This window comes from Plecotus auritus, assembly GCF_963455305.1.
Source record: "Plecotus auritus genome assembly, chromosome: 8".
Lineage (NCBI taxonomy): Eukaryota > Metazoa > Chordata > Mammalia > Chiroptera > Vespertilionidae > Plecotus > Plecotus auritus.
The window spans coordinates 35,708,038-35,720,304 of record NC_137782.1 but is presented as its reverse complement, the minus strand read 5'-3'; the positions used below and the strand labels follow the sequence as shown (position 1 = coordinate 35,720,304).

The following is a 12,267-nucleotide window of genomic DNA, read 5'->3' as shown; positions in this document are numbered from 1 at the left end:
CTGGAGAGAAGCCTCTTTTATAGTGAGAAACAGACCCAGAGAATGTGTGGTCATTGGTGAGGGCCTGGCTGGCACAGAGACAAATATTCTCATGTGAGAGCGTGAACTAAATCCACACAACTCAACATGGCTCGGTGAGGGGATAACTGGTGTAATAAAATAAGTACAATGCGCTCTTTCACTAAACACTAATTAGTACGAGTCTACCACTAGAGTTAGAATAGAGATAAAGGAACTTTACAGAAATTAATGTGAACTATTGAATGTCTTGTTTCATCATTGGAAGAGAAACCCAAACAGCGAAATAAACCACTTACTTCTTTTCCATTTATGCTATTTATTAAGTATGATCCTTTACCCTACAAAACCAACCCAACTCTGCAGATGAACCGTCATTAAGCAAAATAAGAGAAGCAAAATCTCTTCATCTGAATACTGATATATTCAACAATTATACTAATTTTCACTGAAATATGTTTGACATATAACATTGTGTAAATGTATGTATTAAATTTATATACAGGTAACATCAGCCAATCAGTTGTATGCAGATAAATGTTCATTGTGTTACCTTGACTTGTCCTCCGAGCCCTCCAACAAACATCAGTGTTGAGTTGTTTATATCCAGAACGTTAGCTGCTCCTAGGGATTTACTTGTTTTTGGGGGTGGCTTTTGAGTTGCGCTCATTTCCTTTACAGTCAATGAACCAATGTTTCCAAACCTAAGGGTCACAAAGAATGGCGAAAAGAACAAAATTGCAAGTCAGCCCACATATGTACATACAGGTTCCATACCCAGCCTCCATCTGCTTCTCCCCATGTCCTCTGCAACAGCCCCCAGCTGGTCTCCCTGCTTCTCATCTTTCCCAACCCCCACCCCTAGTTTCCTCTTCGAAATCTGGTAAAGCAGTCTTCTACAATGTAGAACAGTCATGGAAAATGGGTTAAACTATATTTGAAACTGTTTACTGCCTTTAATATGACTTCTTTTTATTGATAACAAAGCAAAAGACAAAAATTCCTAACAACACACCATCAATAATAAACCATAATGTTACAAAAAAGTAAAAAAAAAAAAAAAAAAAGATATACTTAAAGCTGCTTAGGAGTTACCTTTGGAGAGAGGCTTGATAAGAGTTTTGCTTGTGTTTGTTAAGAGAACCCATTCCCCACTTGTATCCTATCCTCTGGCCTCTTCTGCTTGCATTCCACTGCCAGCCACAGGGGATTCCTACCACGCTGCCTTTACCACCATGTACTGGGCAGTAAACATTTCACTGGGCTGGCGGCCTCAGACACACCTACCATTCTAAAGGTAACATTAAGCTTTAACTTTTTTCTTCTTTTATTGTTGGTTTGGGTAACAATGTTTATTTCTTTTCTAATAAAAAACCCCACCCTATTTCTAAGTGGTCTTTCACTATAATCTAACTTCATAGAAGTTTCAGACTATTATATGCTGTGAAAAACAGCATATATAGCTTTAGATACGGTTTTAGAAAGAGAGATGCTGGAAGAGAACATTCTCCATTACCTGGTTATGTAGATACTGTGCCATTTGTTGTCATCAATTGGGAAGTCTGGAAATTCCAACCGTGCTGCCCCGGAGCCCATATCCCAGAGGAAGGCCACTTTGCCTCGCCGCATCTCCACTGCCAGGAAATCAGGCTGGGTGCAGGGGCATGAGTTGCCATGAGTTTACAGGCCAGACTGCTTGCATGACTATTTTTTTAAATTTCTTTATTAATTAAGGTATTACATGTGTCCTTATCACCCCCAACCCCCCCATTCATGCCCTCACTCCCCTGGTGTCTATGCCCATTGGTTAGACTTATATGCATGCATACAAGTCCTTTGGTTGATCTCTCCCCCTTACCCCCACCTTCCCCTACCTTCCCTGAGGTTTGACGTTCTGATCGATGTTTCTCTGTCTCTGGATCTGTTTTTTGTTCATCAGTTTATGTTGTTCATTATTTTTCATAAATGAGTGAGATCATGTGATATTTATCTTTCTCTGCCTGGCTTATTTCACTTAGCATAATGCTCTCCAGCTCCATCCACGTTGTGGCAAATGGTAAGAACTCCTTTTTTTACCACAGCGTAGTATTCCATTGTGTAGATGTACCACAGTTTTTTAATCCACTCATCTGCTGATGGGCACTTAGGCTGTTTCCAAATCTTAGCTAAGGTGAATTGTGCTGCTATGAACATAGGGGTGCATATATCCTTTCTGGTTCGTGTTTCTAGTTTCTTGGGACATATTCCTAGAAGTGGGATCACTGACTATTAAAACACTTTAAAAAATGAGTCCTGCCCCGCTGGGGTGACTTAGTGTTTGAGTGTCAACCCATGAACCAGGAGGTCACGGTTCAGTTCCCAGTCAGGGCACATGCCTGGGTTTCAGGCTCCATCCCAAGTAGAGGGCATGCAGGAGGCAGCCAACCATTGCTTCTCATCATTGATCTTTCTCTTTCTCTCTCTCCCTCTCCCTTCCTCTCTGAAATCAATAAATATATATTTTGAAAAATAAAGAATGAGTTCCTACAGCATTTTTTCTACTCATTAAAAAAACAAAATAACATCTTGTTTTGTTTTTAATTCCCACCCCCGCCTCCCAGGAGCTGAAGCAGGACTGAGGGTGGTGATCACCCAGGTCCATTAGCACCCTGCACTGCATGGCCCTCCACAATGCCTCCCATAAAATTCCCCAGGAAGACTCAAGTGTGTGTGTGTGTGTGTGTGTGTGTGTGTGTGTGTGATCACTAGTAGTCTCCAGGGAGGATGAAGGATGGCATTGCACGTGTGTATGTGCCCAGTCTGAGAAGGGAATAGATGAATGTGAAATACGCAGTAGGAGCCATTAAATCCCACATCAGGAGTTGCAGGTGTTTTGCACCCTAGCTCCTAAAAAGACATTTCCGGTAATATCTGGGCTTGCCAATATTTTCTGCCTAAACACAGACAAGGCTTCTGACCCATTTCCACCATACAGCCAGCTATCAATGGTCTTCCATAGGGGATTTGCCCTCTGGGGACCACTGGGATCTCGTTGGGTGGAAGAGCCTGGGTGAAGCATGACAATGGTGACAGGTCTTAGGGTCCAGGCTTCCACTCTGGGTAACACCCGCCAAGGTCAACCTTACAGACCCAACGCTAAACTCAGCGGCAGCAGAAGTCACAGAAGGCATTAGAAAAGTTCATCGAAGCTGCAGCTTGTGATTAAGATTGCAGATGGAGACACTTTTTCCTTCCTCAATGTCACTTTCCCTCTCACAGATATTATATTATGTAATTTGTTTATTTTTAATCTAATGCTACTAGTTTAGCAAAAGGTTAGTTCCCTTAGAAGAATTAGTGATTTCACCAAGACCCTATTGTTTTTTCATCAAAAAAGTGTCAATTCAGAAAACATATGCATTCATAAAAGACTCGTTGTTGCTTTCTGTGAATCCATACTCACGCTGGTGCTGCTACCGAGGTAGAAGAGAAGGTTATCGGGTTCGCTCGTCTTAACATTTAGTGTTAAGGTGTTATAGTTGGTTGAAGAGATCGGAGGCTGGTAGGCCCGGATACAATCTCTGTCTGCAGACACAGCAACTTTAATCTGCAGAAGGAGAAAAAGTGTCCCAATCATTTAATGACACATTGGCCGTGTGCCAGGGAAATCAGGTAGTGGTGAAGAGAAATTTATTTGGTAAAGTATTTAAATATGAAAAAGTCAGTCTTGGAGTTTTAAAAGAGTATGTTATGTAGAAAATTGTCTCTGTCATATGAGATTTAATTCCTTAAAGTCAAGGAGCTTATCCAAGTCATCTTGGAATCCTTAGTCCTGCCACAGAGAGCATATTTGATGATCACTTGTCGAATAAATGGAGGATTATCTACTTAGTCTTTCGCAAATATTTATAGAGCAAATATTACACATATTTCTCTAAGTAATTATTTGCATATATAGCATATATTAACCTAAGTCTGTATTAACCAGAGCATTTGGAGCCATCTGCTGGGCTCACATTTATTTGGTGACTGTAACTAAAACAGGTGGAAGTCAGAGCTCATGTAAACCTATAGCCCTTTACCAACAGTGAGGTCATTTGTGGGGGTAGGGGTGTCAAAGAGATGGGAACTCCTGTAGCTTGGCTAGAAAACTTAGGTGGATAAACATTAGACCAGAGGTCCCCAGTAGTGTGACAACCGATATTCTCTCGAAGATCTTATTTCCCTGAAACTCCTCCCCTCCAGAGCACAGCAATGCCACATGCTATGGGTGGGTGGCTGGACCACATCTTCTCAGTGTGAGCCTCTCTGGGTGTCAAGTGTCTCGTGGATTAGTGACCTGGATGTGTGCAGCGTTTGTTCACATGCAAATCGTTAGGTCAGGCTCCTAGTGGATGGGCCCATACTGCATTCAGAAGAATACTTGGCTTATTAAAATCCACCTTGGTGAAATGATGGAAATAACACCATATGCCACTGATGAAATGCTAAGTGATGTTAACCCTCAGACAACCATTAGCTAATAGTTATGAATCTATAAATCTAAGCTACAATTACAAATCTCCATAAAGACATGGAGATCTCCTTGCTAGCAATAGATTGAAACATGTATGAAAGAAATTTTTTAAAAAATGAGACTAATTAAATATACTTAAGTAAATATACTTAAGACACTGCTGTGAGGAATCTGGTGTTATTCAGAGCTGGTCAGTAGACATTCCAGGGACCCGGTGAGACAGAAAGCCATTTCTACAGGAGTTACGGAACTTGGAGTTACGGAGAGTCTCAGCTAGGGGGCACCGGGTGTCACTAGTAGCAACAGGGCCCCACACTCACCGAAGCTGCTTGTTTCCGGGCCTGACTGATCAGCAGTTTAATTTCTGACAGGTTTCTGCTCAGGTTCTCTTCTAATATCTTCAAAGGCTTCAACCGATCAAATAAAAGGTTGGCTTGTGTTTCCACATCTTTAATTTTTTTCCCAGCTAACAGACCTAACAAATACAAGGTAGCAAGAAAGTTGGGGTTGAGGTGAAGGACACAGATAAATGAACTGGTCATTACTAATGCACTGTATGAAACAGAATCTTAATTATCAAATCCTTGACATTTTGGTACATATGTGAAAAATGCCCCAGCACCGTGCATTACCGTAGGCCCTTCTCTTTCTTTATAAATGGAAATCCAGATGTTAGTGTATTTTCATTTTTTTAGAAATGCTGTTTGTAAACAAGGCACCTTTCTGCACTTGGCAAGCTCAAAATTGCACAATGCAGACTTTCCTAATGGGAAGGGAGACTGCGACATACTGGTCATTGAGGAGTCCCGTAGAAGTTCGTTTGCTTCTTGTAAGGTGGCATTGACCTTGGACAGGTCTGTCGATGTGTTCAGCAGCTTCTGACTCAGTCCCACAACGTTCTTCAGCGTGCTCGCAGCACTCTGATTGGCAGATATGGCCAGCCCTTTGATTTTGGTTCCTTTGTCTCTGACACCTGAAATAAATTCATATGCAAGCATGCACATCATAAAACAGGGTTTCTTGTGTTTAATGGTAATATTAAGGTTGCTTGTCATATGTGCTACTGCTGCCTGTTAGGGATAAATGAAATAATTTTGGTAAAAGCTCTCTGTATTGAAATGTGATTTCAATACACATGAGACAACAAAAGCAGCTGCAAATGGCCATGCTCAGGCTCTCACTTAGAAACTAAACTGCTTTATTTGGTCTCTTTTCTGTCATTCCCTTCTCATATCCATTAAATACCTCTTCAAATCATCCCATGTCTGCGTAAGAAGGTTTGGGAATTTAAATGTGTAGGTGGCATAGATGTGTCTCAGGCTAAAGGAAGTGGTATTTTTTTTCACATCAGCTGGCTGCTACATATAACACCAGAATACAGACTAAATGGGCACTTAAGAAAAATTGGAATTTCATTTTTCTAGAAAAATCTGGGTGATAATTATTTTTAAAAGGCACTAGTATTCATTTTAAAAGTGTAAATCACAATCACAAATGGGACAAACATTAACACTAGGAGACGCTGGATAAGGAATATTCTGGTACTAGAGGCCAGGTGCATGAAATTCGTTCATGGGGGGTGTGTCCCTCAGCCCAGCCTGCACCCTCTCCAATCAGGGACCCCTCGAGGGATGTCCAACTGCCTGTCTAGGCCCAATCCTAGGACTGCTGGCTCCCAACTGCTCACCTGCCTGCCTTCCTGATTGCCCCTAACCGCTTCTGCCTGCCAGTCTGATCACCCCCTATACACTTCTGCCTGCCAGCTTGATTGATGCCAAACTGCTCCCCTGCCAGCCTGTTTTGCCCCTAACTGCCCTCCCCTGCAGGCCTGGTCCCTCCCAACTGCTCTCCCCTGCAGGCCCGGTCACCCCCAACTTCCCTCCTCTGCTAGCCTGGTCACCCCAACTGCCCTCTCCTGCAGGCTTGATTGCCCCCAACTGCCCTCCCTTGCAGGCCTGTTCCCTTCCAACTGCCCTCCCCTGCTGGCCTGATCGCCCACAATTGCCCTCCCTTGCAGGCCTGGTCCCTCCCAACTGCCCTCCCCTGCTGGCCATCTTGTGGTGGCCATCTTGTGTCCACATGGGGGCAGCCATCTTTGACCACATGGGGGCAGCCATCTTGTGTGTTGGAGTGATGGTCAATTTGCATATTGCTCCTTTATTAGATAGGATAGAGGCCTGGTGCACAGGTGGGGGCCAGCTGGTTTGCCCTGAAGGGTGTCCCAGATCAGGGTGGGGGTTCTCTTGGGGCATGGGGCAGCCTGGGTGAGGGGCCTGTGGTGATTTGCAGGCCGGCCATGCCCCCCAGCCACCCAAGTGGAGGCCCTGGTATCTGGGATTTATTTATCTTCTACAATTGAAACTTTGTAGCCTTTAGTGGAGGCCAGGGCAGGCCAGGAACTTGGCTTCCTCCATCACCAGGGAAACCCAAGCCTCCTGTTCCCTCAGTGGCCGCAGCCATTTTTGTTGGGATTTATTTATCTTCTGTAATTGAAACTTTGTAGCCTTGAGCAGAGGCCTGGGCTGGCCAGGGTATGCAGGAAGCTTGGCTTCCTCCATCACCAGGGAAACCCAAGCCTCCTGTTTGCTCCGTGGCTGCAGCCATTTTGGTTGGGTTAATTTGCATACTCGCCCCTGATTGGCTGGTGGGAGTGGCTTGTGGGTGTAGCAGAGGTACAGTCCATTTGCATACTACTCTTTTATTAGATAGGATTATTTTTACAACTTTTCTGCAAGTTTGAAATTACTTTCAAACAAAATGTTATTTTTAAGTATTTAATCAACAAATACCATGTGTCCTAAAAAAGAGAGAGAAAAAAGTATCCACATCAGAAAATGCCCTATTGCTTTAAGGTAAGAAATTCAGAGTGCCCAAGCACAGCTCCCCAAGGTGATTTGTGTGCTTATAAGGGGAACCAGCAGATGGAAATTTAGAGATATTTGGGCAACTTGTAAGACTTAAAAAAAAAATTCTTATTAAGAAAAAAAGAGAAGATTGAGGGAATGTGAATAGTGTACATACAGCACAATTCCTTTGTATTACACTTTGTAAAACTTATCTTATTTAAAATTTTAATGAATATTGCACTTGTAAACCCTCGATATTAAAGTGATCTATTTTAGAATGCTTCATTGCCTCATGAAGAAGATTACCAAGCAAGACTTTTAAAATTTCTTACATTTATAATGAAAGCAGGAACATTCCTGCTCCTTTACTTGCTGACGTTTTTGAATGACACTTCTTTCAGTTAAGGCATGTGACAAGCGCATTGTAAAAGCCAGCAATCAATATGGTAGCATAAAATCTCTAGTGCTTTTGTTTTTTAGTATAATTCTGATATTTCAGTTCAAGTATTCTGAACTTATTAAAAAATAGTGATCTTTACTTTCAAATCATATTCCTCTGTAAGTAAGAACTATCAATCCTGGGCTCATTTCCAGCAAGGGCTCTTCATCAAACCGGAGGCAGAACCTCCTCATATTCATGGGTAATGGCTTTGCAATGAGAAGACATTAATTAAATCAAGAACCCCCTTTCCACTTACCTTCAGGAATTGCTCTAAGTATTAAGAGTGATTCATTGGTCTGTCTAGTAATCTTATCAGCATTTTCTTGAAATGTCTTTGCCGTATTTTTCAATTCTCCCAGTTCCAATGTGATACCTATTTAAAGGGGAAAGTGTTTCCTTTTCAGCTGGCCTAATAAAAAGCTGCCTAGGCAAGTTTTCTTCATCACTTTGACCCATCTATGGAGTGACAGCTTTCTACAGAGACCCTCCCCCATATTGAAAGCTTCTCCAGTAAGACTTCGAGCCCCTGATTATAGAAATTGTGATTTTTAGCTTGCTTGATCATTTTCCCTACTTTGCTTGTTGCTCTTCTCATTAATATTTCTTCTTAAATTACATGTCTAATTTAATTAGAGCTCACCTTGAGGTGTTTCAATCACTCAGTCTTAAAATTGGACTCATCAATTTCCTACCTATATCTAAATTGTGGCCACCTTTCTCCTCTGGGTTGTAAAACCCCAAACTTGGCTCCTGCCTGGTAATCTCCCTCCCCATCTTCCACCTGCTTCCCCAGCCAGGGCCCCTCTGCTTCCTGCTCCCTTCTGACCTCCCCCCCGCCACCCCCAGCAGGTGCTCAACTCAACCTCCTCTAAGTTTGATCAAAGCTTTTGGATCAAAGCTTCACTTTTAGCATTTCTGTTCACAAAACACAATCACATTATATTCTGAGCAAATGTTAAAAAATGAATTATTGGTAAAAATCCTTGATGAACATGATGGTTCTGCCTAAACTTTAATTGCAGGACGTTCACTATTTCATGGCCTACAAAATACTTGTATAAACTGAAACCATAGCCCATCAACATTAATGCTAGAGTTGGTGTTTAATGCTTTATTATTGAGAACTGTGTACTTTCTATATGGTGAGATGACAACAAATTCTAAACTGCAAGACTCACAAAGAAACAAAAAGATATGCACATATCCACACATGTACAGGAGAGACACAGTATAGGACATGGAGGTAGTCTAAGAGGGGGGTGAGCTGTTTATAGATCACTATTTACTCTATAGGAAAAGACTTGACATTTTTGATATATTAGAGTATATTAAGGTGAAAAATACACTGTCTTACATAAAACTTGCATGTTTCTCTTACACAACAGATTTCTGCTGCCATTTTATTATGGATATACCATTTTGTTATTGGATAGCTCCTATATATACAAATCATTGCTTACTAAAACTCTTAGAAAAGTGAAACTGCACAGGTATTTTCTGAAAAAACTGACCTTGATGCTTTCTGCTCAGGCTCCTGCTTTCTTTCAGGAATTTGGAGCTGCGCTGGAGAGCTGCTTTCCCATTAGACTCCAGGGCTTCCGGGGACTAGGAAACAGAACAATTTACACGTGCTGACTGGAGGCCAGGGCGAGATCCTGATGGGAATGTGAAGGCCACTCCATCAGAATAGCCTCCCATCTCGTTCCAAACAGGGAAGTCAACTAGATAACAGGCAGGGAGAGTTTAATTGTCCTAATGCATGTTTAACATACATCCTAATTTATGGGAGAAGAGAAAGAACACAAGCCATTTTTAAATATACAAAGACAAAAAACACCCATTACATAAAGATCTTCATCACAGGTAAGAAAATATGCTTCAAAAATTGGCAGTTACAAAATAGTCACAGAGATGTATAATACAGCATAGGGAACATAGTTAATAATATTGTAATAAGTAAGTATTGTGCCCGTTGGGTACTAGACTTATTGGAGGGATCATTTCAAAAGCTATATAAATATCTAACCACTATACTGTACACCTGAAACTAATATAATATTGAATGTCAACTGTATTTTTTAAAAAAAAAATTTTAAAAAGATGCCTTGAGTAGGTATCAAGAAGCATTATCATTTTTGTAATAAGAAATAGTGAGATTTTCCTCATCTTTTCCTCACTTAGTCCCTAGTCTTTATAAAGAAGTATTTATAACTTTATTAAAACATACCACACGATGGCAGAAGCCATAAACAGATCCCACCAGAAAGCAGTGTTGACAAGCATACATTTAAGCCACCAAGTCTCTGCTCAAGCCTCTTAAGGAACAATCTCCCACAGAGTCTAAAAAAGGAAGGCACGCATTGAAGCCCACACGGCTCTTCTTACCAGGCTTGCCTCAGTCACAGTCCTGAGAGCATCTTTTGCCAGTTTTTCTGATTCTTCAATCAGGCTCTGAATGTTGGAATGGATGTGGGTTGCGCTGGTTGCATTCAGGGACACAAATCTAACATTTCCAAGGCCACTATGAAATCAGCATATTTACAGGTGTTATGATAAAAACTAAAATTGGGCTTCCCCGCTATTCTTAAAACCTCCTACTTTCTTTCCCATTAGAGCAGTACCATCAACAAAGAATAACAACCTAGGGATTCCTTTTTGACTCCAAAAGGAATCTTAAGAAGCAGTGACCACACTGTCACAACAACACTAAGAATGACTGTTTAATTAATACCCAGGAAGAGATGATGGCTGTTTCCCATCTTTTAACCATTCATCTGTTTCTTCCAGCTGCCCTCTTTTGATCTCTCTTCAAACCCCCGCATGTGTCTGGGGTGCCACTGAGTGTTTGCATTTATTGTAATCTCTGCTGCTCGGCAATTGCTAATTTTCAAAAAGCTTTCCTAAGCATATGTAAGGCTGCTGAGTCTTATTTCAAAAGGTATACACCAATTTGATGAAGTTCACTAGAGGTTTTGGAGGAAGATCAGATAGTCTTTCAGTTATCTGAACTTCACTCCTACAAGTGGACAGATCACTTAGGAACTTGCCAACTGGTAATTGTGGAGAGCGGCTCCCAGGTGGCTGAGTGATGCAGGCTGCCTGAGGTGCAGCAAGTAAACAAAGCTTGATCAGGTGCATGTAATTGAGTGGATTTGAAGCCCATGAGAATGTTGTACACATCTCGACCACGCCCCTATTTTGCCTCATGGAATCTGGCTATAAAATAAAGACTCCGCTTGCAGGCCCTGATGCTGTCTCTCCATCAGAGAGGGCAGCGTCCCACCCAGACCCAGCTTTATTCTCTTGTCTGTCTTTTCTTAATACTTCACCGCCCCCTCAGGCTCACCGAACCTGGCTGTGCTGGTGCAGCACAGGTAATGGTGCAATTTCATCCAGCCACTCTATCTTGAAAATAAAATTTGACAATCGATATCTTTGCCTGGTGTGTAACTCACTTCATTTTCTTCCCAAGGTTATTGAGTGATTCCCAAACCAGACATCAGCAGTTATTACTTGATTGGCAAAATTTGGTGATTTATAAGTAAAAGATAATAACGTTATTTAACTTTATGTATCATACCAATTGCTTTTACTGCAGATACTAAGTAATAAATGTTTTGTTCTAGCTATGTATGTAGTCAGAATTATGTTTTCTCTTTTGGGAAATGATGAAAGATGAAAAGAGAGACACTGAGTATCTAATTCCATTTTCTATTACTGAGTCCTGTGGCATCTGTAGGCAGTAGTGCTCAATGCAGCACATAAGTTATGCAATATTCTATCTTATGTAGTTTTTTTATTGTCTTCATTGTGTGATCTAATATTTTAGGGCACTTTCCTCAATTTGGAAATATATTTATTTTTCCCCTTCCACAAAACATACCAACACACAATCCCAGTGTGTCCAGACTTTTTCCATCCTTAATTTATAAAAAATTTTAAATAAATAAATTTACCAATTAACTCAGACTATGTAAATAACTGATAGGCCTAAAACACTGGTTCCCTCATTTACCACCTGGGGATATTTTTAGAAAATAGGTCACAACCCAGATGAATTAAGTCACAATCTTTGAATGGGGGCTGGGAGGACTAGGTTGGACAAAGGCATAAGTTTGTTTTTAAATCCTCGCCTGAGGATATGTTCTTATTCATTTTAGAGAGAGAGGAGGGGGTAAAGAGAGAGAGAGGGGTAGAAATGAGGAGGTAGAAATATCTATGTGATAGAATCATCCATCAGTTGCCTCCACCGGGTATTGAACCAACCTTTTGGTATATGGGATGACATCCAACCAACTGAGCCACCCAGCCAGGGTATGACATCAGTATTTTTGAAGTTCCCTGGGTTATTCTGATGTGCAGACAAGTTTGGGAACCACTGGCCTAACACTGTACTTCTCATTTAAAGACACTTTTCACAAGTGAGGACATATACCCAAAAATATAAGTTTAAGTTATTGTAATGC

At 41.3% G+C, this 12,267-nt stretch overlaps 1 protein-coding gene across 1 annotated transcript in view; it reads right to left on the bottom strand.

Moving 5' to 3' along the window:
- The window catches only part of LAMA1 (laminin subunit alpha 1), a gene marked incomplete at its 5' end in the record, with an annotated part of 154,073 nt that overhangs the window by 29,253 nt on the left and 112,553 nt on the right, over positions 1-12,267 (bottom strand). The window contains 8 exons of the mRNA XM_080683787.1: positions 572-722; positions 1,535-1,668; positions 3,461-3,604; positions 4,834-4,988; positions 5,304-5,486; positions 8,058-8,174; positions 9,313-9,406; positions 10,187-10,322. Coding sequence (XP_080539913.1) covers positions 572-722; positions 1,535-1,668; positions 3,461-3,604; positions 4,834-4,988; positions 5,304-5,486; positions 8,058-8,174; positions 9,313-9,406; positions 10,187-10,322 — 1,114 coding nt within the window. The remainder of the gene's footprint in view (positions 1-571; positions 723-1,534; positions 1,669-3,460; positions 3,605-4,833; positions 4,989-5,303; positions 5,487-8,057; positions 8,175-9,312; positions 9,407-10,186; positions 10,323-12,267) is intronic.